The sequence below is a fragment of the Schistocerca americana genome, chromosome 4 (assembly GCF_021461395.2).
Source record: "Schistocerca americana isolate TAMUIC-IGC-003095 chromosome 4, iqSchAmer2.1, whole genome shotgun sequence".
Taxonomy (NCBI): domain Eukaryota; kingdom Metazoa; phylum Arthropoda; class Insecta; order Orthoptera; family Acrididae; genus Schistocerca; species Schistocerca americana.
In genome coordinates this window covers 488,025,221-488,051,285 of record NC_060122.1, presented here as the reverse complement: position 1 = coordinate 488,051,285, position 26,065 = coordinate 488,025,221, and the positions used below count along the sequence as shown (strand labels likewise).

The 26,065-nt window shown below is 40.5% G+C and overlaps 2 protein-coding genes across 3 annotated transcripts in view; one reads left to right on the top strand and one right to left on the bottom strand.

The window, feature by feature from the left end:
* Positions 1 to 23,304, bottom strand: part of LOC124614053 (tyrosine-protein kinase Abl) — a 445,084-nt gene extending 421,780 nt beyond the window's left edge. For both annotated transcript variants that reach the window (XM_047142887.1, XM_047142888.1), the window contains exon 1: positions 22,957 to 23,304. In XM_047142887.1, the coding sequence (XP_046998843.1) occupies positions 22,957 to 23,089 (133 nt within the window). In that variant the 5' untranslated portion in view covers positions 23,090 to 23,304. The remainder of the gene's footprint in view (positions 1 to 22,956) is intronic.
* Positions 23,305 to 24,140: 836 nt separating this feature from the next.
* On the top strand, positions 24,141 to 24,928 carry LOC124613129 (DNA polymerase epsilon subunit 3). The gene is made up of 2 exons (XM_047141746.1): positions 24,141 to 24,562; positions 24,686 to 24,928. Exons 1-2 carry the CDS (start codon positions 24,292 to 24,294, stop codon positions 24,829 to 24,831), a joined length of 417 nt encoding a protein of 138 aa, XP_046997702.1. The 5' UTR covers positions 24,141 to 24,291; the 3' UTR covers positions 24,832 to 24,928.
* The last annotated feature ends 1,137 nt before the right edge of the window (positions 24,929 to 26,065 follow it).

Below are 26,065 nucleotides of genomic sequence, written 5' to 3'. Positions count from 1 at the left end.
GACTCAATTTCACCAGCGGTGAATGAAACTGAATGGATCCCATAAAATGTTTATAGTGCAAAAATCTCTGGAATGGTTTCCACTAATGCAGTAAGGACGTGGCGTAATATAAAGCAGGAAGTGCCTAACTTGTCACCCATGTTTTATCAAATACCACAAAATCCAGTAACTGGGCACTTATTGACCAATGACCACGTAACGCAAGCAAGTTATTCGGAAACAGAAGCGGAACACTTTACAACTCAAGAGTACCACTTGTCTGACAATACATAATGCCCACTGAGCGAGATGCTGGGCCAACAAATCGGAGAGAAGAGGGAGACGCGTCAATGAAACGTGGAGTAGATTCAGGGGTGTGGGAGGGAGGGGGCGAGCAGAGGACCGGTCAGTGAAACAAGTCAATCGAATAGTCAGTGACTTAGGCTTTTCATGTGCTGTCGAACTGCTAGTACCATTGTGGCCTTTAGAACTTTTGTTAGACAACAGGATACTGTACGCGAGGGAATGCTCTGGTGTAGGCGGTCAAAGATAGTTATGCATTCATGTCAACACGTTTGCGATCTCAATCAAGTTTATTAGAACAGTGTTTTCACACGATATCCTGTTAACAGCACTGAAAATCGATGCGGATGGTTGGGTGTTACGAAGACTAATATGATCGTCCGGAACAATGAGTTCCGTATCTCGGCTAGTATTATTATTTCGAGCAACGGTTCGTCTATCTGACGTACACGGAGAGGTTTGTGAATATAAACTGTATACGGAAGTATACGTGAAAGACTCCAGTCTGCGAGTAGTCGGTTCATTTGCGACTATTTTGAGCATTAACTTCCAATAACACTAAATTTTTCACAAAACAAACAGCAACAACATAACCAAGGTGCTTTGTGCAGTTCAAAAAAGTGTAAATTACTAGTTTGGTTCTTGAAAAACACGTATCTTGTTCCCAGAATGATTTCTCACTCTGCTGTGGAGTGAAACGTCCTGGAAGATTAAAACTGTTTGCCTCTGCAGGACTCGAACCTGGGACCTTTGCTTTCGTGGGCAAATGCCCTACCAACTGAGCCTTTTTTTCTAAACTATTTCATTGCACTGAAAAACAACTAATACGAAGTTTTACAAATGCTGATGTATAGCTTAACCATCATCGCTGTATACCTCAAACTGTTTGCATTATGCAAGGAATTAACCAATATATATATATATATATATATATATATATATATATATATATATATATATCAAATGCATTTACTCATATGTGCCGCTGTAACTCCGCAGTCCCAAGACGGATATATGGTATGGTACCCCTCCAGTCCCATAAGGGGGAGGTTTGGTTTTGGTTTGGAACTGCAGGGGTTGTGTTCGATGATATGGGTATCAAAAGTGGGCAATGCACCAATGATCTTGTGGGAAATCGGTCAAGTAGCTGGGAATCGAGTAGTGAAGTGGCCCAGGTTGCCCAGAACGTTCCCCCTAGAATGTTGTAGAATGTACTAAGTTGTTCGCGAATGCTCCAGTATCGTGCTGTGGCAGAGATATGTTCCAGCTGAGAACGATATATACAGGTTGTTGCAGTATTAAGTGGTGAGTGAGGATAGTGTACTAAAAACATTACATAGTAAATACTTCGCCTGTATACTAATATTACAGGTGTTAGGAGTAGCATCTTTTAGGTTGGTTAGTACCTCCAAGTAAATGTGGCAAGAGCAAGCCATTAATGATCATTTTTCCCTGGGCAGCAGGTCACGTGTTGAAGTGTGGGCGCAATACGGTAGTCTATGCTGACAGGTGTAGTCAACTCAGTGGTGCAGACACGACCGTGCAGAAAATATCAGGTAGTAAATTAATGAGACGTGTTTCCGGGATGACTGTTAGACGCAGAGAAAAAACTAACACACTGAAATGGCTACACATTAAGCTACCAATGATCACGATATCTGCACTTACATCCCTAACACCCAACACAGGCGATGATAAGATGCATGTGACAGTCCACTTTTGGAAAAGCAGATCTTATTCAGGTAATAATAAAGTTGCAGACTACAGTACCGTACACTGTGGGTCTACAACAGCGTAACAAAAAAACGTGTTTTTCTGCTTTTATACGTAAATTTGAGAAATTAAACAGCAGAATTGCAAAAAATGCTGCAGGGATTTAGTTTTTCCCAAAGTATGAATTTCGCATGTATTATAAACAATAAACATGTGATATTTATTTGTAATGGGAATAAATTGTTCAAATTTATAGTAGACGAAGCGATTTCTTCAATTTTTATCATTTACACGCCATTTATAATACAGGGAGACAATTACTGAACTATATGAAACGAAATAGTCAAATTCTGAACGGTTTGCGCTAGGATGTTCAAACAGCATGGTTGGCCGAGAGGCATGATGGTTTGGTTTCGCGACGAAGCCCACTTTCTTCTGGATGGAATCGCCAATAAGCCAAATTGGCGCATTTGTGGGACCGAGAAGTCTTTTCACCCTCAAGGGGTGGCTGTGTAGTAGGCAATGTCCAGTCACAGAATAATCAGTGCGATATTCCTTGACGGTACGGTGACTACCGAACGGTACGTGAAGGTTTTGGAAGATACTTTCACCCCATTATCCAAAGTGACCCTGATTTCAACAAGATGCGGTTCATGCAAGACGGTGCTCGACCCCATCGAAACAGGAGAGTGATGTCCTGGGGGAGCACTTTGGGGACCGCATTCTGGCTCAGGGGTACCCAGAGATCACTGGCATGTGCCTCGGTTGGCCGCCATTTTCTGCGGATCTGAACACATGCAACTCCTTTTTTGTAGGCTATATTAAAGACAAGGTGTACAGCAATAACCCCAAAACAATTGTTGAGCTGAAAACAGCCATTCGGGAGGTCATCGAAAGCATCGATATTACGACACTTGGGTCATGCAGAATTTCGCTATTCGTCTGCGCCACATCATAGCCAATGATGGCAGACATATCGAGCATGTCATAACCTAAATCCGTGACGTTTACATGTTGAATGAAGTGTGTGCACGCCGTAGTTTGTAACTAATTTGTGCTTCTTTTTTTCATATAGTTGAATAACTGTCACCCTGTATCTCTCAAGCAGACAGAAAGCAGTCTGCAATTAACTTTTTTCTGTGTAACTTAGCAGGGTTTTCGAACTGTCTTGTTCCATCAGGAGATTGTATTAATGACTTACTATTCATCACGATTCCTTTCTCAACATGTTCGAGAATCACAAGCACGAATTGCTCATTGAGTTAATAACTAATTAGCAAATGAATTTCCCAATGTTGCAATGACAATTCTTGTATTTCAGTGCCTTTGAGTTTGGCGAGAAAATATGCCAAGCATCCAACAAGACATGCAAAGGCGTCGTGCTTAAAGTCGGGGAAAAATTTTCCATTTGGTCGCAAAACTTGATGGACGTTTGTCATAGTTAGCTATCCAAGCACGACTTATGAGCCCCCCTCATTGCTTCACTTTCACCGTCAACTCTCTTCCTACCTTATAAACTTCACAGAAGTCCTGCACATGATGTGTGCCAAGCACTCCTGGACGAAAGTATACTCCGGAGAAATGGAATGATTTCATAAATGAATTTTCAGTATGCAGCGTATAGCTAAGTCGGTAGAGCGCTTGCTTGCGAACGAAACAGGTCCCAGAGGTGCGAGTCCCGTTCGAACAGACAGTTTTAATCTGTCAGGAGGTTTATGTATCTTGTTTTTGCGCGTACTTCCACAATCGATGAGTTTGCAGATGAGGTCAGATACAATAACGTAAAGATGTTCCTACAGAACCTACAGGGGTTGAACGAAAATATGGACGCACCGCGAGAAATGCATAGTTACAGATACTAGCCATGCATTCGGGTTGCGCTGATTTATATGACCACGAACGGCAACTGTGCAATGTCCTCAAAACGTTGCAACCGTTAGTCTTGGTCAGGACAGTACTCTGCGTAGTTTTGAGTGAATTATATTGGAGCTACGTGAATTCGAAACTGGGGAAATTGCTGGTGCTCGTATTTTGAGTGCTTTGGTAATCAACAGAACCGAAGTGTTTGGTGTTTTATGAGGCACCGTATCAAAGATTTACACCGCATACAGAGAAAGCGGAAAAACGTCATCCATCATCCGTCACAACGCACACGAAAGAATATGTTGAATGATTGTGATGGACGGTCACTGAAGAGGATTGTTATGAAAAATAAGGGGATGACAGCTGAAAAAGTCACTGCCGAATTGAATGTCGCACGCGCGAAACATCTCAGCACCAAAACAACACTAAGGGAGCCCCAGAAACAGGTAATTACAGGGTGAGCTGAAATTCCAAAACCACTTACCAGTGATGCAAACGCCCGTAACAGGAAAACTGTGCCGAAGTCATAAAATGTGGGCCATGGAGCAATGGAAGAACGTCTTGATCGGATGAATTTTGAAGGAAGGAAGATCAGTATCTATCGTCCCTCATTATCGAGGTTGTTAGGCATGTAGCACATCTCGTAATGTTTCAGGGATGGGAAGCAAATCGAGCGTGCCCTTTCAAAGGAACGATCCCGACGTTTGCCTGGAGTTATTTAGGGAAATCACGGAAAATCTAAACCTGGATGAGCGAACGTGGATATGAACCGTCGTCCTTCCGAATGCTAGTGCAGTGTGCTAAGCACTGCGCCACCTCAGTCGGTCGGATGAGTCTTGTTTCACACTGTTTCCAACTTCTGGCTTTCTTTACCTCCCAAGAGTGAAACATGGTGGGGGTTCAGTGATGATTTAGGCGGCCATATCGTGGATTCCACGTGCCCCATGGTTTCTCAGCAAGGTCGCGTTACGGCCGAGGATTATGTGACCATTTTGGCTGACCAAGTCCGTCCCATGGTACAACGTTTGTTCCTCAATGGGGATACTGTGTTCCAAGACGACAGACCAGTGTTCACACCGACCGTATCGTCCGCGACTGGTTTCGTGAGCACGATGAGGACTTCTCGCCTCTCCCATGGACACTACAGTCAACAGATCGTACTATTATTGAGCCTTTATGTACTTTATAGAGAAGGGTATGTGAACGCTATCCATTCCCGTCATCGTTATCTGAACTTGCACACCTTTTTACATAAAGAAAAATGGTGTAAGATTTCCTCGAAGACCGTGTAGGACCTGTATTTACTCATTCCAAGACGACTGGAAGTTGTTCTGAATGACAATGGGTTTCCTACATCGTAATTAGACATCGTTACGCGTTTTTGTATTTCCATATTTTTGTTCACCCCTTTTAACTTTTGCAGTTATCTCAAACTACACTCTAATATCTAGGCCACGAATATGATCTATTGATCCCTCCGGCATCACCACGAGCTCTGTTGGATGATGTACGGTGAAAACTCTCAGAGGACATTCTTGAATCACATGGCGAAGTCCGCTTTTCAACGTCACAGTCACTATTTGATGAAGCTATTTTCTTCCACTTGCCAAAGAGTCGACACACCGTCCAGTTTTGGTTCTGATCGGTTAAGAACCGACCAGATCTTCCGTCGCAATTCAAAGCCAGGTGGCTTGGTCGATATGCATGGCATATTAAAGTCGTTCGGTCGATATGTACTGCACCTTCAAGTCGTTCGGTCGTGACAATCTGCTATATTGTATCTCTAGCAGTCGTCAGTATTAAAACAGTTTCCAACTAACATTCTTGCAGTTTCCAGGGGTGGTTCACAAGAGCGAAACCTGGCTTTACTAATGCTCGGAATGTCTCCGTTAACACGGAGGTAAAAAATTTTCCTGTATTTATTACTCCCGTACAAGTCCATTTTGCCGCCGCAGAACTAGACGTGGCATGTCGCTAAGTATGGCAGTCAGAAAGTAGTTGGGTCTGATGGTACCGGTTATAAGACATGGTATGACTGAGCTGTGTATCAACAAGTTTTGTGCGAACTATTTATCCAGACTGGTAAGCAGTATTCCGTAACTGGGTAAAACAACTCGAGAGCCGAAGTATGGAGGATTGATGATGTTGATCCACAAGATATGCCATAAAGTTTCTGGAGGATGTTATTTCGAGTTTTGATTTTGACGGCTATTGTTAATAGATGATGTTTGTAAATGAGTGTTCTATCACGAGTGACCACTAGATATTTTGGAATTTTGTTATATCTGAGTACTCTTCCTTCAAGGCGGATAGTGATCTCTTTGTTGGCCATCTTACTGTTTAGGTGAAAAGTTGGGACTGCTGTCTTTGCAGCATTTGGTTGCATTCTCCACCGCAGCAACACGGTGGAGCTGTTGCGACATAAACGAAAGTTGGCAGGCGTGTTTCTACATTGAAAGATGTTCAAATTTCGTGCCAATCGCATAATGGTGGCGAAGAAGCGCCGCTATGAGGATCCAAATCAGGTTTGCTTTAATACACGCTGTAAAGGTCGCGCGGACGTTAGTCACATTTAAAATTGGACATGGTGAGTTAAGGTTAGTCAAGAATGCCTTTAAGATGGCATTACCAACACCTCCGTGAATTTGAACGAGGTTGTGTAATGGTTTTATAATAAGGCTACGAGAAGCTGGATGCTCCTTCAGCGATACTGTAGCTACTGTACATGTCTGCTACCATCGGTGGTCACGAGAATGTACGGTCGCAAGACGACCGGGCTCCGGACGGCCACGTGGCACTACAGAGAGGTAAGAACATCGTGTTCGGTGTACAGGGTGTATACGTGGACAAGGAAAAAAAAAATTCCCGGATTTTTCCCAGTTAAAAATACACTTTCTCCCGGGTGACAGTGTATTTTCCCTTATCAATCCTTTGAATGGTTATGGTTTTATATACGGGTGTACAATTTCCCAGCACTTTAGAAAACGAAACTCAGGGAAAAAGACACGTTTTGGAAATATCTTTGATGTGCAGCAACATGTACGGTGCGTATTTTCATATTACGGAAGTATACAATGGAATTCCACCAAACACCGCATGTTACTTACCGAATAATTGAAACCGAGATTTCGATGCGCTTTTGTAAGCCGTTCGTAGCTCATGTCACGTGATCTCGCCAGCCGATGACGCGTGTATTCAGAGCATAGGACACGTGATGTAATCAGCCAACAGCAACATCACTGTTAAGTAACACGAACACACAAACAGGGAAAGGTAATAGTTTAAATTAATATACATTGTGTTGCTACAAGAAAAGAAAAGCTTTCACATATAATATTGATCTCAAGCTGCAAATAGGGAATCTAAGCTTTCGCATACACTGTTGATCTTTTTGCGCGTGTTACACTTTAAGATATATCACACAATTGCGCCAGTAAAGTTTTTAATAATGACATAAATGTCTGATCTTCAGGGTTCGAAATTTTTCTAAATTGCTCGTCATCAAAGAGTTCATTTTTAAATGAGAGTCAAACGCTCTGTGATTTAATAATGCCTCTGCGGAAAAGGTTAACAAAAGTCAAATTTCTTCAGCAAACAGGCAAAAATAATTGCTGCGTAAGGTGATTAATGCTTGACCGTCAGAAAGGCGGAAACAAAATCAAATCTGAAACAAATGACATATTTCAGCCTTCCGTAATTATGTGAATGTGTTTTAATTCACTTGATAGCTCCCGGCCACAGATATCCGTTTTGTTTTCATTTGACGTGACAGTAAACGAAGGGGAAACAACAAAATCACTAAATGTAAACACGGGTCACGTGGAGACTACCCAGTATAACTCAGACTGCTCTACGCATCAGCCCCGGATCTACGACATTTGCGAACCGAGTCAATACTAAAAAGAATCGAATTTTCAAAATATGTTCATCTTGTAGCGCACATCTTTCTGAAAAGTCTGAAGCATAAAACGTACGTATTCGAGGAAATTTAAGACATTATTTGGTCTTAACTATGCCAAAGTGCAGTGCCGCGCCTCTTCATAAAGCATTTTTGTATTGCACGTCCAAACTCTATTCAGGAGAGTGGAAATTGAAATGTCCTGTGGTGCCTCTCCTGCTCCCAGTCGGCTGGTTTGACAGCCTGCCCCTCTTAAAAAAAATCTCGTAGTTAATAGCGGATGTGATTATTTGTAATCGAGAGAAGAAGAACTCTTCAGAAAGCCTGAACTCTTTATTGCCTATTAGTTAATAATGTGCTGTTTTGTGTGACATAAAATTAAATATAAGATATATAAAAGCAATACTGACAAGAGATAAACAAGAAATTACACATTTCTTCAAACCTTAGCTCCTAGCATTTCTTTCTCTCTAATCTTGCTACAGCTTTACATGGCGTGCTTTCCTTTCTGTGAAAGAATCTATTACCTCATCAAAGTTCGTCAAACGTTTTGCCACATGAAAAATCGAAATGTCGTTATCTAATACTGAAAAAGCTGTTAATACGAATAATATCCAAGACTGGTGTGGTTTCTCGATCTGATGACGTCTATTTTGTCACTGTCTGCTAGATAAAACAAAATAGGCCTTTCTAATATGGCAGCAATTTTGTCACACACACCAAATAAAAAAGACTGTTTTGGCACATATGGCCATTTTTACAACACGACAGAATAATCCACGAAGTACCAATATCAAATGCCTATTAGGTCTACTACAAGCAAAAAGCTTTATGTTAGGAAATTGTTTCACATTTCATTCATACGCACCAGCTTCTCAAGCATGAGATCGAAAAGTAGTATTACAAAATTTTTATATAAATTTGGAATCGTCTTATTTGTGGTGTCACCGCCAGACACCACACTTGCTAGGTGGTAGCCTTTAAGGGGCTCCGGAACGCCCTATACTTGCAATGTTAAAATAACGCTTATAAATTACATCTTTCCTCACAAAGTATTTGAGGTAGGAAGTTGAACTTTTTACAGATTATTTATTGGAATATGGGCTACAACTTAACACAGGGATTTTACAAATTTTTAGTTCAGTTATTAAAGATGATTTTTTTTCAATTGTAATGAAAATTCACAACATTTTTTGCAATTTTTTATTTATATACTCAAAAATATACAGTTTCTTGGAAAAAGGCTGTGTTAAATTATGCAGAAGGTACTGTGTAACATTTACTGAAAGTTTGAAACAAATATGTTTGGAAGATCCTTAGAAAACTTGTAATTAGTATGAGAAAATAAAAGTTTTGGGAATCGAGCGACAAAGATTGGATTAACTTTTTAGTGCATTCCAGGTCCATAGGATGGATTATCTTCATCCTCTGCAAACTCCTCCTCCAGCTTCCTCTTGTTCCTCCTCCTGTTTACTCTTGCTTGTATTTCTAGACTCTTTACAGCCCTGTCTGCAGCCCGAAGGCGTTCCTTGTCTAAAGCAAGGATCGCTCGTTGTTGTGTTCGTAGATTTTGCTACCATTTTCTTCAGTTGCAGTTACTGCAACACTGTTCCAAAAGGTGGTCATGTATGAACACTTATCACATTTCAGTTGTATTTCACTAGCAAGTCCTACGTGCTTTATTATGGAGAGTTCCAGACCAACTTCACTACAATGAATACATCTTACACAGTTTGAAAAAATTCCTTTGAGAACCGACATATCAATTATTTCATTCACATCCGATTCGCCCATAAAACATTGATAGTTTTCACTCATTGAACCAAGCTGCTTCTGTGAAGTATTTTCTTTCCCACTTTGACTGCTATGGGCAGGTGTACTTGAGAGGTTAGGTTCACTCACTTGGTTACCGTCTTTATTGTTTACAGTAATAACACACACCTTTGGCTTTCCAACATTTCTCCTTTTCTTAAAAGCCTTCAGAGGATTTCTAATAACTTTACTTTTACTCATTATTATACTTCAACAAAACAGAGACTCAAGAAACAGAATTAATTACGAATATTTTCGAGATAACGACAGAGTAAATAAACATGAAACAATCGACAATCACACCAGCGATATATATTGAACCATCACAGGTTAGCCACAACACATACTTTATCTCACATCACTAAAATGTACCTGATGAACACGGACGTTAATAATAACACCATTTAACAGCAGTTTAACAGAGTCACAGTGGGTCACGCCCATGTAGAACACATTTAAAAAAAAAATGGCTTTGAGCACTATGGGACTCAACTGCTGAAGTCATTAGTCCCCTAGAACTTAGAACTAGTTAAACCTAACTAACCTAAGGACATCACAAACATCCATGCCCGAGGCAGGATTCGAACCTGCGACCGTAGCGGTCTTGCGGTTCCAGACTGCAGCGCCTTTAACCGCACGGCCACTTCGGCCGGCAACACATTTCAAAAAAAATTTAAAAATAGTTGTAGTCTTCGGAATTGAATAAATTATATATCTATTAAAAGGTAATAGTCTGCAGATTCAGAAAACGCAAAAAAAGTAAAAATTGAACTTTTCATGATTTTGAGTCTTTCCGGAGCCCCTTAAATCGGCCGCGGTCCGGTAGTATACGTCGGACCCGCGTATCGCCACTGTGTGATTGTAGACCGAGTGCCGACACACGGCAGGTCTAGAGAGACTTCCTAGCACTCGCCCAGTTGCACAGCCGACTTTGCTAGCGAAGGTTCACTGACAAAATACGCTCTCATTTGCCGAGATGATAGTTAGCATAGCCTTCAGCTACGTCATTTGCTACGACCTAGCAAGACGCCATTATCAGTTGCTATTGATATTGTAAATAATGTACAGACAAGAGCTACGTTCAACATTTATGGATTAAAGTTAAGTATTCCACCATCTGCGTCCGTTTTTCTAAGTTCTAATTTCCTTGTCCTGTTCCAGACCTCACGCCAGCCTGCGTGAGCTAAAACGCGTGCCTTTCGGCTTCCTCTAAATTTAGTGGGTTGGTCTCCTGCCAATCCACAACATTATTCTTCCATAATTTGTGTGATGTCCCTGTTTCTCCTTCTTCCTCCTTCTAACAAACAATCTCGTCATCACCAATTCTGTAGCTGCCACTGTCAAAATTTGTTCGCCGATTAACTTCACTAACACTGCCAGAATCACAGGTTTAGTTATCCCGTGATTATTTTCCGGTTAGGCGTTATTACGTGTTCGAACAACACGTTTTCTGCGTCACTTCCAGAATAGAACTTACACGCGGCTGCTAGCTGGGGACTGTACAACTGGTCCTTACTAGTGTAGCGATCTGGCCAAAAATTTTCTGTGAAAATTTCGTTTCCTTGGATACGCTGAGAAGATAATACATAATCTTTCTCACCTGTTATGCCCGTCAGTCGTTTATTTCCATTCTGGTAGTCTGAATCTATGGGTTTCACTAGTAATTATAACAACGCTGATCATTCGCAAACCCAATCAACCATATAATCAGACTGCGATTGACATTCAACCGTTCGGCTTTACTCCCTCAGCTCGTATAGCCCCCCGTCCCCTTTTGTCTGCGGAAAGTTCATTTCTCGATGCGACGAGGATTCTCCTGACAGATACATCACGTACACTATGCATGCATTCAAAAGTCAACTTATGATTCATTCAGAAATCAACTTAAAATGTGTTCAAAAACCAACAGGGATCTGTTTCAAAATCATATGAATAATCGATAGACACGCGTGCGCTGGATGCTAGGCGCTTTGTGAAACAAGTTTTTTTCCTCAAGAATATGAATTTGGCGCCCCCTTTTCCCGGTAGTATCTAACTGCTTGCTGCGACTGCTTGCACAGCCAACAGCCACATTCCTGTAGCCAGAAGCGGGAGAATCTGCTACTCAAACGTGACTCAACTGCCCTTGCGCAAGGGTCCGCGAGTAACTGCTAAAACAAATCAAATGTAAACAGTTGGGACTTCACGCTTATTGGAGGCAATTTGTTTTTATGAAGCACTACATAGTCTTCCTAAAGCCTTTCACACATTTTCAATTGGCAGATGCTTGCATGAGCACTGTGTGTCATTGTTTAATATGGCGCATTTCCTTTGCAATTTAAGTTATTTCATTTTTTTCTCTCGTTTATGTTTTATTGTTGAAGAATTATTCTGCAGTAGCGGTGTACAGTAATATCCTTTGTAACAGAGTATCGGTTGTTACCAATCAAAATTACAAAAATTTAACTGAAAACTAAAACAATGTAAAATTCCCGGAATTCTAAAAATATCCCGGGTTTTTTCGGTTTTCTCCCGGAAGAAAAAATTCACGGGTTTTTCCTGGATCTCCCGGTTGTCCCGGCTCGTATACACCCTGGTGTATGGCTTTGGCCCATCGTATTGCATCTGCAGCAGCAACTTTAGGAGCAGCTGGCTCCATAGTAACAACGGACTGTTACAAGTCGGCTATTGCAAGGATAGCTCCGAGCCAGACGTCCTGTATCGTGTATTCCACTGACCCCAAACCACCGACATTTGCAACTTCAGTGGTGTCAAGCGAAAGCTTATTAGAGGGCACGGTGGAGGTCTGTTGTGTTTTCTGTTTAAAGCTGGTTCTGCCTCGATGCCAGTGATGGCTGTGTGTTGGTTACAAGAGGGGCCGGTTGAGGGCCTTGCAAGCAACCTGCCTGCCTGTTTTCTAACAGGATAACACTCGCCCATATACCGCTGTTGTAATTCAACATCCTCTACAGAGTGTCTACATGCTGCCTTGGCCTGCTAGATCACCAGATCTGTCTGCAATCTAGTACATATGCGACATAATCGGACAACTCCAGTGCCATCCACAACCAGCGGTGACCGTTCTTGTATTGACCAACCAAGTGTAAAAAGCATTGAACTCCATCCCACAAACTGACATCCGGCACCTGCACAACACAAAGCATGCACGTTTATAGTCTTGAATTCAACATTTTGATGGTTACACCGTATACAATGTACCAGCATTTTACATTTGCAATGACTTTTTAACGCTTACATTAACCTGTGACTTTGCGCTGTTATATTTGTTACCTAGACAAATATATTCCCGAAATTTCATGACTACATTAATTATTTTTAGTACTTTGATTTTTTTTTCGTTGGTGTATTTGACAATAGCTGATAGAAAATTAGTCAATACGATCTCGCTAGCTCCGAGACATTTTACCTTGTTATGAGTGCCGAATTTTCAGCGTAATCAACCTTTTTTTGATGCGGTTCCAGGCATATATGATATGTACAAACGGATCAGGACAGGGTTCAGGACAGATCCTTGCGGTAGCCCATTGTTTAGCTTCATCTGAACTCATCATTTTGCTGATCAGTACTTGGGAAAGATAAATAGGTTCACGTTAAAAGCTAAAGAAAGCACGAGTCAGCAGTGTATAAAGGTGGAGAAACGAACTACCCACATAAAGCAAGATTAGGGATGCGTTTCCTGCATCTCAGAAATGAACTGCAACGCTTTGCGACGACACAAGAGCCAAAAGAGGAACAATCACAGGTAAGATGAGCTGAAATTAAAACGCTCGGGAGTCATTATAGCGAAGAAGATTGAAGTAATTCTTCAGTTTCTCCCGGCGTATTTGTTGCCCGAACAGTCCACGGGTATACTGCCGTTTCATAGTGTCCAATGGGCACACTATGAACCGGCAGTATACCAGTGGACTGTTCGAGCAAAACTGAAGTAGTTCTACAAAAACGCAAATGGAGTTTGCGACATCACCCTTCGAGTTGTGAGAGGAAAAGTGCGCCGCGCGGAGCATATAGCGAGGTGTCGGCCTAGTCTCCCCAAGTGAAACAAAGGAAATGTTAATCGGGAACATTTAGGGCACAAGAGGATTTCCAGCCTGGTGAGTAGACCAACCCGACACTGCAACTCAGTCAAGAGAGCTCTGAAAGCAGCAAAGCACAGCACAAAGTCTCGCACCAAGAGGGCGATAAAGCTGTCTGGAGAAGCCGCTACTGGAGCACCCCGCCTGGAGTACGAGGGCTCTCCTGGAAGCGACACGGCACAGGCAGCTGCTCCTTCATAAGGGCAATCACCTCGCCCGCAAAACACAAACAGGCAGCTAACGACGTACTTCGCACGAGATGCGATCACAGCAGCAAGGTGGGACGACAAATGTGTGGAATTCGTAACGGAAGAGATAACAAGACACTTTAAAAGTACGTCAAAAATATATTAAAATACGCCGATTCCCGCAACGTCTGCATTTCAGACCAGTATGTATGTCGCCGTTCTGGGAGTCACTACTCACTTTTGTGTTGGATACCTTGCCTACAAATGTACGAGGGGGGTATCCAAAAGAAACCGCACTAATTTTCTGGTGGGCGGAACTTTTGTAGTAAAGTGTTTTGACGCTTGGAGCGCACAGAGCAAACATTCCAGCCAGTAAGGCGAGTGCCGTCGCCGAAGGAGATCAGGACTAGTGTCGGCAGATTTTATAGTGACAACAGTTCTGTGACTGTCCTTTTTGCAATGGCTGATTTTATTGAACAGTGTGCGGAGGTGAAATTCTGCCTTTTGTTCGGAAAAAGCGGAACAGAAACTCTTGAAATGTTAAAAACGGCGTACACGGACGATGCTACGAGAAAACTCAACTGTTGGAGTAGATTTCACGTTTCAAAAATGGTGAAATGTCAACTGATGACAAACCTCGTCCTGGTTGTCAAATAACGAGCCCGAACACATGAAATTGTTGTAAACATTTTCCTGAAGACATATGAGTCATCTTTATCTTCGATAAGTATAGGAGCTGAAGTAACGAATTAAAATTTGTGCCAGCGCCAGGACTTCGAACCCGGGTCTCTTGTTTACTAGGCAGATGTACTAACCACACCACCACCGTGCTATCATCAACGAAGATCGACGACGGACCACTGGAGAAATTGTGGAGCTGTCGGGAATGACTTGGAGTTCAGTGCAACGAATTTTACTACAAGGTTTGGGGGTGAAAAGAGTGGCTGCCAAATTCGTGCCAAGACTGTTGAAAAAAAAAAAAAAGAAAGAAAGGCAGGCGTTTGGGAGCATGCTGCGTTTTGAAAGGAAAGTTCCAAAATGATCCAAACCTTTTTTTCCCAAAAGTTATAACAGATGACGAAACTTGGTGGTACGCTTACTATCCTGAATCAAAGCAATACCGAGCCAGTAGAAAACTTCCAAGTTCGTCTCCCTGAAACAAAGCTCATCTGGTGAAATCAAACATTAAAACAATGCTGATTTGCTGTTTTTCTTTTTCGATGTGAAAGAAGTCGAATATTCAGAGTTTGCTGCGCATGGATAGACAGTTAACCAGGCTTTCTACTTGTATATTCTAAGTAGTTTGCACAACTGTGTGGAGCGGAAGCGGCGTGATTTGTGGCGGTCGGACGACTGCTTTTTCCATCGCGACAATGCCCCTGCTCACACAGCTCTGTCTTACCACAGATCTTGATCAAAAGTGGTATGACCCTGTTTCTCACCCCCCCCCCCCTCTCCAAATACTCTCCCGACCTTACCCCATACGACTTTGTTTTCTAGAATGAAAAGACACATGAAAGGAAAGAATTCTGCTGATGTTCCCGTGGTGAAGAAAAAAAGTACGGAGGAGCTGTCAAGAATAATAAAAGATGAATTTAAACGATGTTTCGAAAAATGGAATAAAAGATTAGACAAGTGTATTAGTGCAAGTGGAGAATATTTTGAAGGGAATTGAAGATTTGTGCTTAAAATATGAATAAATAAGTTCTGTTTCTTTGGGTAATCTCTCGTAACCATGTAAAGAACATTCGAAACATCTCGTCTCCAACACTGGTGCTACCTCACAACAACAAAAGCTGTTTTTTCTTGATGATGATAAAGCAACAGCGAGTCGATGCAGTGTTCCAGAATTTACATATACAGGGTTATTCGTTACCACCAGGGTTTCCAGGTTTTTCTCAACGAATGTACTAACAAACATGCAAATCTGATTTTCTTTTTCTTCGGTGCACGAGTCCAAAATCTCCATCATGAGACAGATGAGTGGGTATTAAAATGTAGACTTTCGATTATGTAAAATTAGGCATGATAACCAGTGGATTGTTGAGTAGGTGAGTCAATGTCGTCGTCCCCCCCCCCCCCCCCCACACACCATTTTTCCCTACAAATCTGTCTTACTAAATCATACATTACACCACTGTCTCGCGCATGGAAACATATGTTTAGTTTCGCTATTACGCTGCTCAGCTCGGCCTAGCAGTGTAATGACACAGGTACTCAGGAATCTGATACGGTGCTGGGACAAAAATATGGACCAAAAACACTTTACCATGCCTAATACGGCGTAGGAAACCTGCTAGCGTTCAAAACAGCTCCAAGTCTACGGAATGGATAAATACAGCCCCCCCCCCCTTTTTCTTCAAGGAAATCTTATGCCATTCTTCCTGCAAAATACTGGCAACTTCAGGTTAAGTATGAGGGAAGCTGATAGAGATTAGGGGCCATTCTTTCTTGGGTACACTACAATGGCTCAATAATACTGAGATATGATAAGGGAAGACACGATAGTTCATCCTGATCCTCACAAAACAAGTTATGGACGATGCGAGCCCTGTCGTCTTCGAACACAGAATCATCACTGGAGGCAAACACTGTACCATGGGATGGACCTGATCGGCCAAAATGGTCACATAATTCTCGACAGTTGACGGGACATTGCTGAGTAACCAAGGCTGCTCAAATCCTCACTGAACCCCCGCCTTGTTTCACTCTTGGCGTGTAAACTCGGCCAGAAGGAGGCACATCCGACCAAATGAGTTTCTTCCGCTCCTCTACAGTCCAGATTTTATGGCTTCAGCATCATTTTTTCCTATTACAGGCATTTCCATAACTGATAAGTGGTTTCGGAATTCCCACTCGCCTTTTAATTCTCTGCCTATAGAACTCCCTTCGTGTTGTTTGGCGCCGATGGTGTTCGCGAGTGCGACATTCCAGTCCTGTAGTGATTTGCAGCTTCTTAGTCACACTCTTCTTCAATGTCCCCCCTGTGACTTGGCGGATATTTTTCCGCTTTCACTGTCTGTGGTATGAATCTTTGATACAATGGCTCTTGAAATAGCGAACACTTCGGCTCCATTAATTAGGGAAGCATCCACCATACGCTCACCAACAATTTTCCCCACATTTGAATTCAAGTGGCTCCGACATAAAGCACTCAAAAGTACACAGAATACTGACCCTGACTGGCACTTTGAACGTATTGAGGACATTGCACAGGTTACGTTTGTGGTCAGATGCAAAGGTGCAGCCTCTTGGCTAGCACCAGCAACAAGTATACATTTCTCGCGGTGTTTTCAAGTTTTTGTCCAACCCCTGTATATCGGGAGGTATAAAGCAACAGCAGACACGCTAGGTGCATGTGTGGAAAATTATTTTCTATTAGGAGTATACCATCTCATTTCTAAAGAATGCCTTACTGACACTTTGATAGGATCTCTGTAACCATCTCGACGTGGATTTAGCAGACTCGACAGAGTGCTAATTATACTCTTTCACGCTGTCGTGCTACAGAAATTGGAAAACAGTGTAAAAGGATGTGAGACATAGTCCACGTATTCATTACTTTCAAAGGAAATTTATGCAATGTCTGCTTAAAGATGAGCCCATTGTAACTGCGAAACGTAGGAAATCTATAAGATGCTTTTTCCCGGTGCGTGATCTTGAGCCGATAGTTCTAAGGCCTAATTTCAAATTCTACACTTTTAGTGATGTTTACAGCCAAATCTGATTTATTTTTAAGGACGGGATATTCAACAGCAACGATAATAATAGCTACGAACGGAATCACAGAATATCGCTTCCCAACCCTTGTCACCGCCATTATCTGCCAATCCCAATTGTGGAACGTCAATCTTTTTTCCTCCAATCATTCTCGTCACGTTTAAACGTAATATTTGGAGTCCCTGAAAATGGACTGGATCACATTATGTATCTGTATATTGTCTTCAGTTCACGACGTTGAATTCCCACGAAGGAAAATTAATACACTAGTTTCTCATGATGATGTTCCTGCAGCACTCAATGCTCTACATTTAAACACCTTAAAACGAAATAAATACTGATTCTAGCTTCACTATGCAATTTCATTCGGGAAACGCAACAGCGAACGGAGTCAAGAATATAATGACGCACACTCTATTAATTAGTCCGCAGCTCGTGGTCTAGTGTGTGGCGTTGCTGACTCTGGATCACGTGGTCCCGGGTACGATCCCAACCTAGTTGGGGATTTTCTTTGTCCGGGGACTGGGTGTTTGTGTTGTCCTCATAATTTCATCGTCATTCGTGAAAGTGGCTAGATTGGGTTGTGTAAAGATTAGGACTTTGTATGGGCGCTGATGACCGCGCAGTTGAACGCCCCACAAACCAAATATCATCGATTAATTACAAGAAGGCCTATAAAATTTATCAAGACCACAATTCTAACAAAGAATTGAAGGTATTAAATTTGTGCACCGCGGAAGAGCTAGAAACCGACTTCCGATATAATTAAGGTTCGCGATCTCATTTTTGTAATTACGATTTTTTTCTCCCTGTGAAAAGGATGCTAGTGGCTAGTTCTTGGAATATTTGTGGCTGGTTCTAAGAAGATCACAGTTAAGTTTATCTAATGTCCCCGATGCCGAAAGTGTGTTGAACAAAGCGCTAACAAACGACAAAGAGGACAGAAATTAAACAAAGGCAAGGACGAATATACGCAGATTTAATAGCAAACTACTCCAAATAATGTGAGTAAAAGGGCGGTTTCAAGTTGGTCCATCCACAACGAGGGTATTGTGGGGGTGAGTGGTAATGGAGCTAGTCAAATGTGAGAAAGAATTGACGGAAACATCTTGATTTCGTGTGATTTTCTTTAGAGAAATTTCAGGTCGACGAACGAATATGAATTCCGCTCCGCCCGAATGAACGTCAAATGCGTTGATCGCGGTGAGATCTTGGCAGCAAGTGTCTTGTCGGTAACAGAGCCAAAATGTCATGATTATGTTTTTTCTAATTGCCAGCTTACAAAGCTAGTGCTTTCAATAGTACACATCATCACTAATCATAATGATTATTTTTCAGCCAGTTCAATTGTGCCGCTGATAAACTGTGTAAACAGGGTAAAATTTCCGAAAGCAGTTTCTTAGGGCGACAGCCAATATAGTCGACAGACACGCAGCAGTGAACCAATTGTACTTGAACCGTCTCATGGAGCCCTAGGATTTAAGTTTCAGTAGCCTGCCAATGCAGGCAATTTGCGTTTTCTGCGCGATTTTCTACGTTTTTTCCCCCTTATATGCTTTCTTTTATAGTATTTTGCTCGCTGGTTGTGCTAGGGATGGTTTGACTCTTGGCGTCATCAATAAATAATTTGGAGATGAGACGACTTAGAAAATAGCAACGACGAAATTTAACACTGTTTGTGTGTTTATTTCCTGTTTTACAGTTGGGACTTTTTACACTGGGACTCCCTAATTCACCAGAGCGCCAATATTTAAGAATATGTTTTACAGCTTTCGTTCAGTGGTGAGATTTATTTATTTCATCAATGGTATGAAATGAGATGTTGCTTACAAATCATGCACAAATATATTATTTGTCAGAAAGAACACAACTGCGTGGTGTTTCTTAAAGAACACAAGTTTTGGAACTACTTTAATTGCTCAGCAGCCGGCCGGTGTGAACGAGCGGTTCTACGCGCTTCAGTCTAGAACCGCGCGGCCGCTACGGTCGCAGGTTCGAATCCTGCCTTGGGCATGGATGTGTGTAATGTCCTTAGGTTAGTTAGGTTTAAGTAGTTCTAAGTTCTACGGGACTGAGACCTCAGATGTTAAGTCCCATAGTGCTCAGAGTCATTTGAACCATTTTTTTTTGCTCAGCAATCTTTTATTCCTATTACTTGAAAGTTTTTTTATCGGTTATCTGTTTACTTTATACAAAATCAATAAAATAAACGAATAATCGTCACAAAAGTGGCTAGTAAAAGGGGTAACGCAGATTGCTGAGCATTTAAAGTAGTTTCAAAACTTTTCTTCCGTCAGAAATACTTTGCAGTTTTTCTGCAATGATGCTCTTTCTGAGGTCACAATATATTATTTACAATTCGCAAATCAGCAGGGCAAATTATTGTTATATATGGTCGACAGACTCGCATCAGAACCTTTTATTGTACTTGAACCATCTCATGGAGCCCTAGGATTTAAGTTTCAGGAGTGGCTTGATATGCAAATGAGTAGCATATTCGGAAAGTAGCAAAATAATCTCTCTGCAGGTATATCACATATGCATATTTCGGGTCTCTCGCAAGCACAAAGTCGAATAGGATTTGATTAATGGTAAGTGGCATAGGCATTAGAGACGAGTGATAACGACTAATATTTTGCGAAGCAACGACGTACAACTGGATACTGGCGGTTATTTGCTTTTTTTAGTAATTTTTAGTAATGTGGAAATGGTTGGCACTACGATACCGCATATCTGAAGCTCCGTTTAGTGCGGGCAATGTACACAGCAAAGAGATTTGATAGGATACTTAAATTTGCATCAGTCATTACCATACAGTTTCTCGTATGTAAACCAACAATCACAATGACAATCAACATCCTAAATGGATAACATCTCATTCTACCCTATCCTCGCCAAATTCTATCCTATTTTGCTGGTATTTTATATACGTATATCCGATACTGTTGTTTAAAAAAATCTACAAGCAAGAGCGCATACATGTTTCTTTATTTAATACAACCGGTTTCGATAGAATTTGGTCATCTTCAGGTGTTACAACAACTTTTTATTGTGAAACGTTCATTTTACGTTAGATTTCACGCCAAGTTGTCATGAGGTTAAAAAATAGCATATTAAAAAAGGTTTGTCGTAACCAAAATATATAAAAAATAAAACATCTTACGAACACTGAACTTGAGAGAGCACAATTCTCACAATGGCCAGAACTCATTCGAAATTGACGCGAGTTTATATAAACTGTCTTTCCTACATTCCTAAGGATATAACAGGCAAGTTATAATATGTAATTTATATTTAATTAGAAAAACGTCAACTGTAATCTCACGCAGCTCAACCAGGAAGCCTAACTGGTACATAAACAATTGCTCAATTTTCTTTCAATATTTACCCACACAAAACTAATTCAGCGATAGCAAGAAACATGTAGGCCCTTCCTTCATTCAGGTCTTTTATTAACCACTGAGGACATATGAAATACTTCCGTGCTGGGTAAACAAATCACGCAACTCTTTTTCTGACCCTCCCTGCACTTCGACTTCGTAACGACTGATTCCGGTTTTGTAACGAGCGCACATTCATCCCTTGTGAGCGACGATCTTCTTACTTGGCCGGCAGTTGAATGACAGGCTCAAAATCAATGAACTTGCAGTTTAAATTTTGTAACTATACAAAGTAAAGAGTATTCTGGAAAATGTAAGACCGTATTAATTTCAACTCAGATAAAGAAATTGTCCAGAGTGAAACTATACGCTATTGAGTATCAGTTAACAACCTAAGGGCAGAACGAATTGCGCAACGAATTTAGAACTCATAATAATAATAATAATAATACACCATCACTATCAGCTGCCCACATTAAGTAACAACAATCATTTGAGTCTTTTCTGAGGTCTTAGCCTTCTATAAGAAACCGATTCGAAAAAGCAGAAAACTATATAAACTGCTAATGATGACGGGCGTTCCAAAACCATCTAAATACCAGTAACTTACAACTTTTAAGTTTTCACTCTTCATAGATCGATAGCAGGTGAAAAACCTCTCTTTCTTTCTACTTTCTTTCGCCAGAACCTGAATAGCGACACTAACTCTTGAAATTCCACAAAAATAATTACGGAAACATGCACGTCATCGGAAATCAAGTACCAGCAATAAAATATCGAAATAACAGTACAAAAACGTTTACATATTTAAGCACAGAAAATTCATTTCTCAAGACGACGACGATTAACACTACGAGACCGAAAAAAAAAACCTGCAGCGAACGTAATTATAAAGAAATTGGGGAGTTAGGGTATAATAATAATAATTCAACGATAACGATCTCTTCTTCACAGAATGAACCATGATGTAGGCTACTATCCGAGCCAACTATCCTCTGATAGGCAACATTGTGAGAAAACCAAATTTTAAATGAAAACAGTTTCTGACACACTTTTGTAATCAGGATAACCCTACTCCCGTCAAGAAAACAGACGTTCAAATTCTGACGAGAAAATTATATACGTTTCATCAAAATGCTGCCAAGAGGACACGGAGGTAAGAAAAGAATGGACATGACAACCAGTAATGGTGACCATTATTATGGAAGGCCGATCACTGCACAGTATGTATCACAAGCGCTAGGTGAAGAGATTGACTCAAAGTTTAAAAATGTGTTTCGAACTACCCCACTCTGATCATTAGCGCTGTTGGACAAGTACTACATTGCAATTAATTCAACTTGCTCCTTTTACTTTAGATCTAATTATGTTAGTCCTTTGGAGTAGTTCTCTTTAAATATTCTACTGCATAAATATGTTTTACACGAAATTCTGAATAAAAACCTTACCCTTACAGCGAAGATAAAGACATAATTTATCATCCACAAACCAATACAGTGCTTACCGAACACACATCATCTAAAAATATTTTAAGTTATACAGTAACACGATGACATTACACTGGCTTATCATTAATTATATCAGTTGTTGCGGTCTCTCTACATTTTAAAGTATTAAAGGTACGCCCAATCAGAACCATCGATTCTGGAATGGAAGTACAGAAATGCAGTTAGGGCGCCTTCTAATCTCAGTACTAATTTTGGGACACACACATTTATAAGACGTGGCTGAAAGTTACAATACAAAATGAAATAACATCACGGGGCCTTCACTGCATTACAGCTGACAAGCACTTAATAATCGCACTGCAGAGCAACCTGTAACTAAGTTCCCCATTATGTGACAGTGATCTGTCAACGATCTGTAACAGTGCGCAAACTTTCACGTCTCCATGTGCAAGACGACATAAATGTGAGTATAAATGACTGAAATAAGATCACATTCCAATGACACAGAAAATAAGCACACATCTGGAAACAAGGCTCCTAGGTTAAAAGGTGATTTTGTATGACTATTACTCTGCTCACCACTATGTTCCGTGAAAATGTTAGATCCTTGCTGTCGACCATCCTTCTGAGTTCTTGGTTTGCTTCTAATAGTATTTCTAACATTGAGATTGCTTCCCGATACGACGCGTTCCTTAGCTTGCTGAGCGCCCATGATTCGATACCATTCCCCAGTCGGCCTCAGCCTATACGCGCCGAGACGTACTGAAGAAGGTTTTACACTATTTCATCCATACATATTACTTCTTACACTTCTGTCCTCACTAAGCAGTCACACACAACAATACTTAACACTATTTCTCTCACAGTTCCTTCACAGTGTTCAGTTTACTACAGTGTCACCAACATAGCCGCTACCTCAATCCGCCATATTTGACATATCAACGTCGATTATTTAGTTTCGGCAGTAAACGAACGGGGCAGCACCGTACGTAAGCGTAAGTGCCAAAGATGACAGCTGATGAAACATCTGAATGGTTATGGACATAGTATGTGACTACATTTTCCAATCAATTGACAGATAACTGAATCATCTGACAAACACAGCTGGAGAGGGTGTGGTCTGATGACCTAACGACGTTATTACACGGATATTTATGATGGCCGTTAAGTGCGTACACGATGGAAGTTGATTAATGTGGAATGGCAACTGAGACCACCGACTGAATTTAAGAAATGGGTGTTTAGTATTAACAGTGCAATACAGCGTCAGCCGTTATCGTATTGTTACTGTTTTTAGCCGATAGAATTTGAGTACTACCAATCGATAGACAACTTATGTCATTCATGTCACTTCTTAGGCATAACAAGCAAACAACAGTTATTTTTTTCATTTTTCTATATGCCCGATTACTTTAGTTTTAGCCATAACGAAGTCAAGTTGGTAAGATCAGAATTCTTAATTCTACAGACCACATGCCTTGCGACAAATCACAAAAATGACTAAAAAAAGAAGTCAGTTCAGACTATAAAGGAAGAATATCTGAATGTTCTTTCTACAATACCTTAAACGTAGAAGGGATTTAATGATTATCGTTATTTAAATGACTGAAATAATGGTTGTTTTTTAAAGAGTTTTCCAACATGCAATTATATACTGTATAAAATTCTTCAGAGCATTTCAAGCGGGTTTTTCAGATATCGCTACTCATTGTAACCCTTTGCTTCACCGCCTTCTAGTAAAAGAATAATAGAAAGATTCTCTCTGACCTGCAGGAGGCGCGTAGTTGGGACGCCGGACATACAGCTAAACAGGTTGTGTTGGTGTCGTGTTCGAATGTGTTGGAGATAAACGTATGCGGTGTTTGTCTTAAGGGAAGAGTAACACTATCATAAACTCAGAACAGTTTACTCAGTATGGCTGAAAAGATAGAAGATCTTAATTTGCCGAATGCAGTTGTAGCCAGAATTGTTAAAGACTGTTTGCCTGGTGGTATAAATGTGTCGAAAGAATCTAGAACTGCAATTGCAAAAGCAGCTTCAGTGTTTGTACTGTACATAACATCAGCAGCAAACATGATAGCAATGAAAAATAACAAGAAAACGATTAGTGGCAGTGATGTTATAAATGCTATGCATGATACAGAATTCGTTGACTTCATAGAACCTTTAGAAGAAGCTTTGGAAAGTGAGTATATAGCCTGTGGATACATACATCTTCTTTAAATTCCTGAAACGTACACCTCTTAAAAGGTTGAAATTTACGTGACGTTGTTCAAACGGAATATAAATTTATCAATGCCTGTTTCAGATTTCAAGAAATTCCAGAAGGAAAAGAAAGATGCAACCGCGAAACGTAAACAACTGATAATGATGCTGAAAGAAAACGCCGAACAGGGTAGTACAGAAAATGGTACAGAAAAGGAAGTGATGGAAATTGATGAGGATGATGATTGAAATTAAAGTTGATGGCTTTGAATGCGTTTTACACATATTGTATATATGTTTTCTATTGTAATCAAACTTTTCCCAATAAAATATAATTTATTACCCATTTGTTAACATTGTTTATATTTCCTGGCGATCTTTTAAAATAGGCTATAATTATTTTTACTTTTCTATACCCATCTTTTCTCTCTCTCTCTCTCTCTCTCTCTCTCTCTCTCTCTCTCTCTCTCCTGACACACACACACACACACACACACACACACACACTAAGTAGTCTATAGTCCACTGTTTTCCCTGGTAAATGAATAATTTCAAATCTTTTATAGAGTGTTTGTAAGAACTGTTCTACTAGAGGAACAGTGTCACCTACTGATATTATACAGTGATGATAAAGTTTAGGCTGCCTTGGTTGCAAGTTAATTTTGTATGTAAAATTATGCAATTTCAATGTAGCTTCTTTCTGCTGATACTGTAGAATGCACTGAAAAGTGTCATTGTGAACATATTTATGGTATATAACCTTCTGACTGGTATTTGAAGGGACACAAACATAAAAGAAAAGTTTTACCTTAAATAGTGCACTTTCGTGTGATGCAACTACCTTGTAAATGTATGTTAGATTAGGCCTAAATGATTCTGTGAGACACTATTGTAAAAATTAGTTTTATTGGTAACCAGATGCAGTTTACATAATCATTTCACGAATTTTTTAAGTCAGAATGCTTCATTTTCAGGCACATCTTTTATATCTTCAGGTCATAGATATTGTACAAATTCCAAACCAGAAGTGGAAGTAAATATCAACAGAACATCTCTTCTGACATACTATTTCATATAGGATATTATTAGTTTATATCTGAATAAAACTCAAGAAGCTAATTTGTACAGTAGTCTTCGTAAGTAATTTAATTTTGAAACGCGGAGACCATTGCATCCTGAACTAAATTGGCAAAAATTGATTGTTCCCACATTAAAACGAACATATCTAGTGTCTAGAGAAAGAAAAAGATAAATAATGTTATGGACAGCTATCATTTAAATGATGTTTTAATAAGGACAAAAAATTGCAACTAAACCAACCAACTTAGTAGTTATCAAGAATGGGTCACACAAGTGCTCTCCTCTGTAGATGAGCTACACTTTCCTAAAACTGCCCCAGTAAACTGAAGTTTGCCATTTGCTCTCCCTACTACCATCTGTATTTGCTCTTTCCGTCTCGTGTCATTCTGCAACGTCAGGCATA

Excerpts from the sequence above, each read along its gene's own strand:
- LOC124613129 (XM_047141746.1), top strand. The coding sequence starts at position 24,292 with ATGGCTGAAAAGATAGAAGATCTTAATTTGCCGAATGCAGTTGTAGCC. Across the intron at positions 24,563-24,685 it reads TTTAGAAGAAGCTTTGGAAA|ATTTCAAGAAATTCCAGAAG; the intron begins GTGAGTATATAG and ends TGCCTGTTTCAG.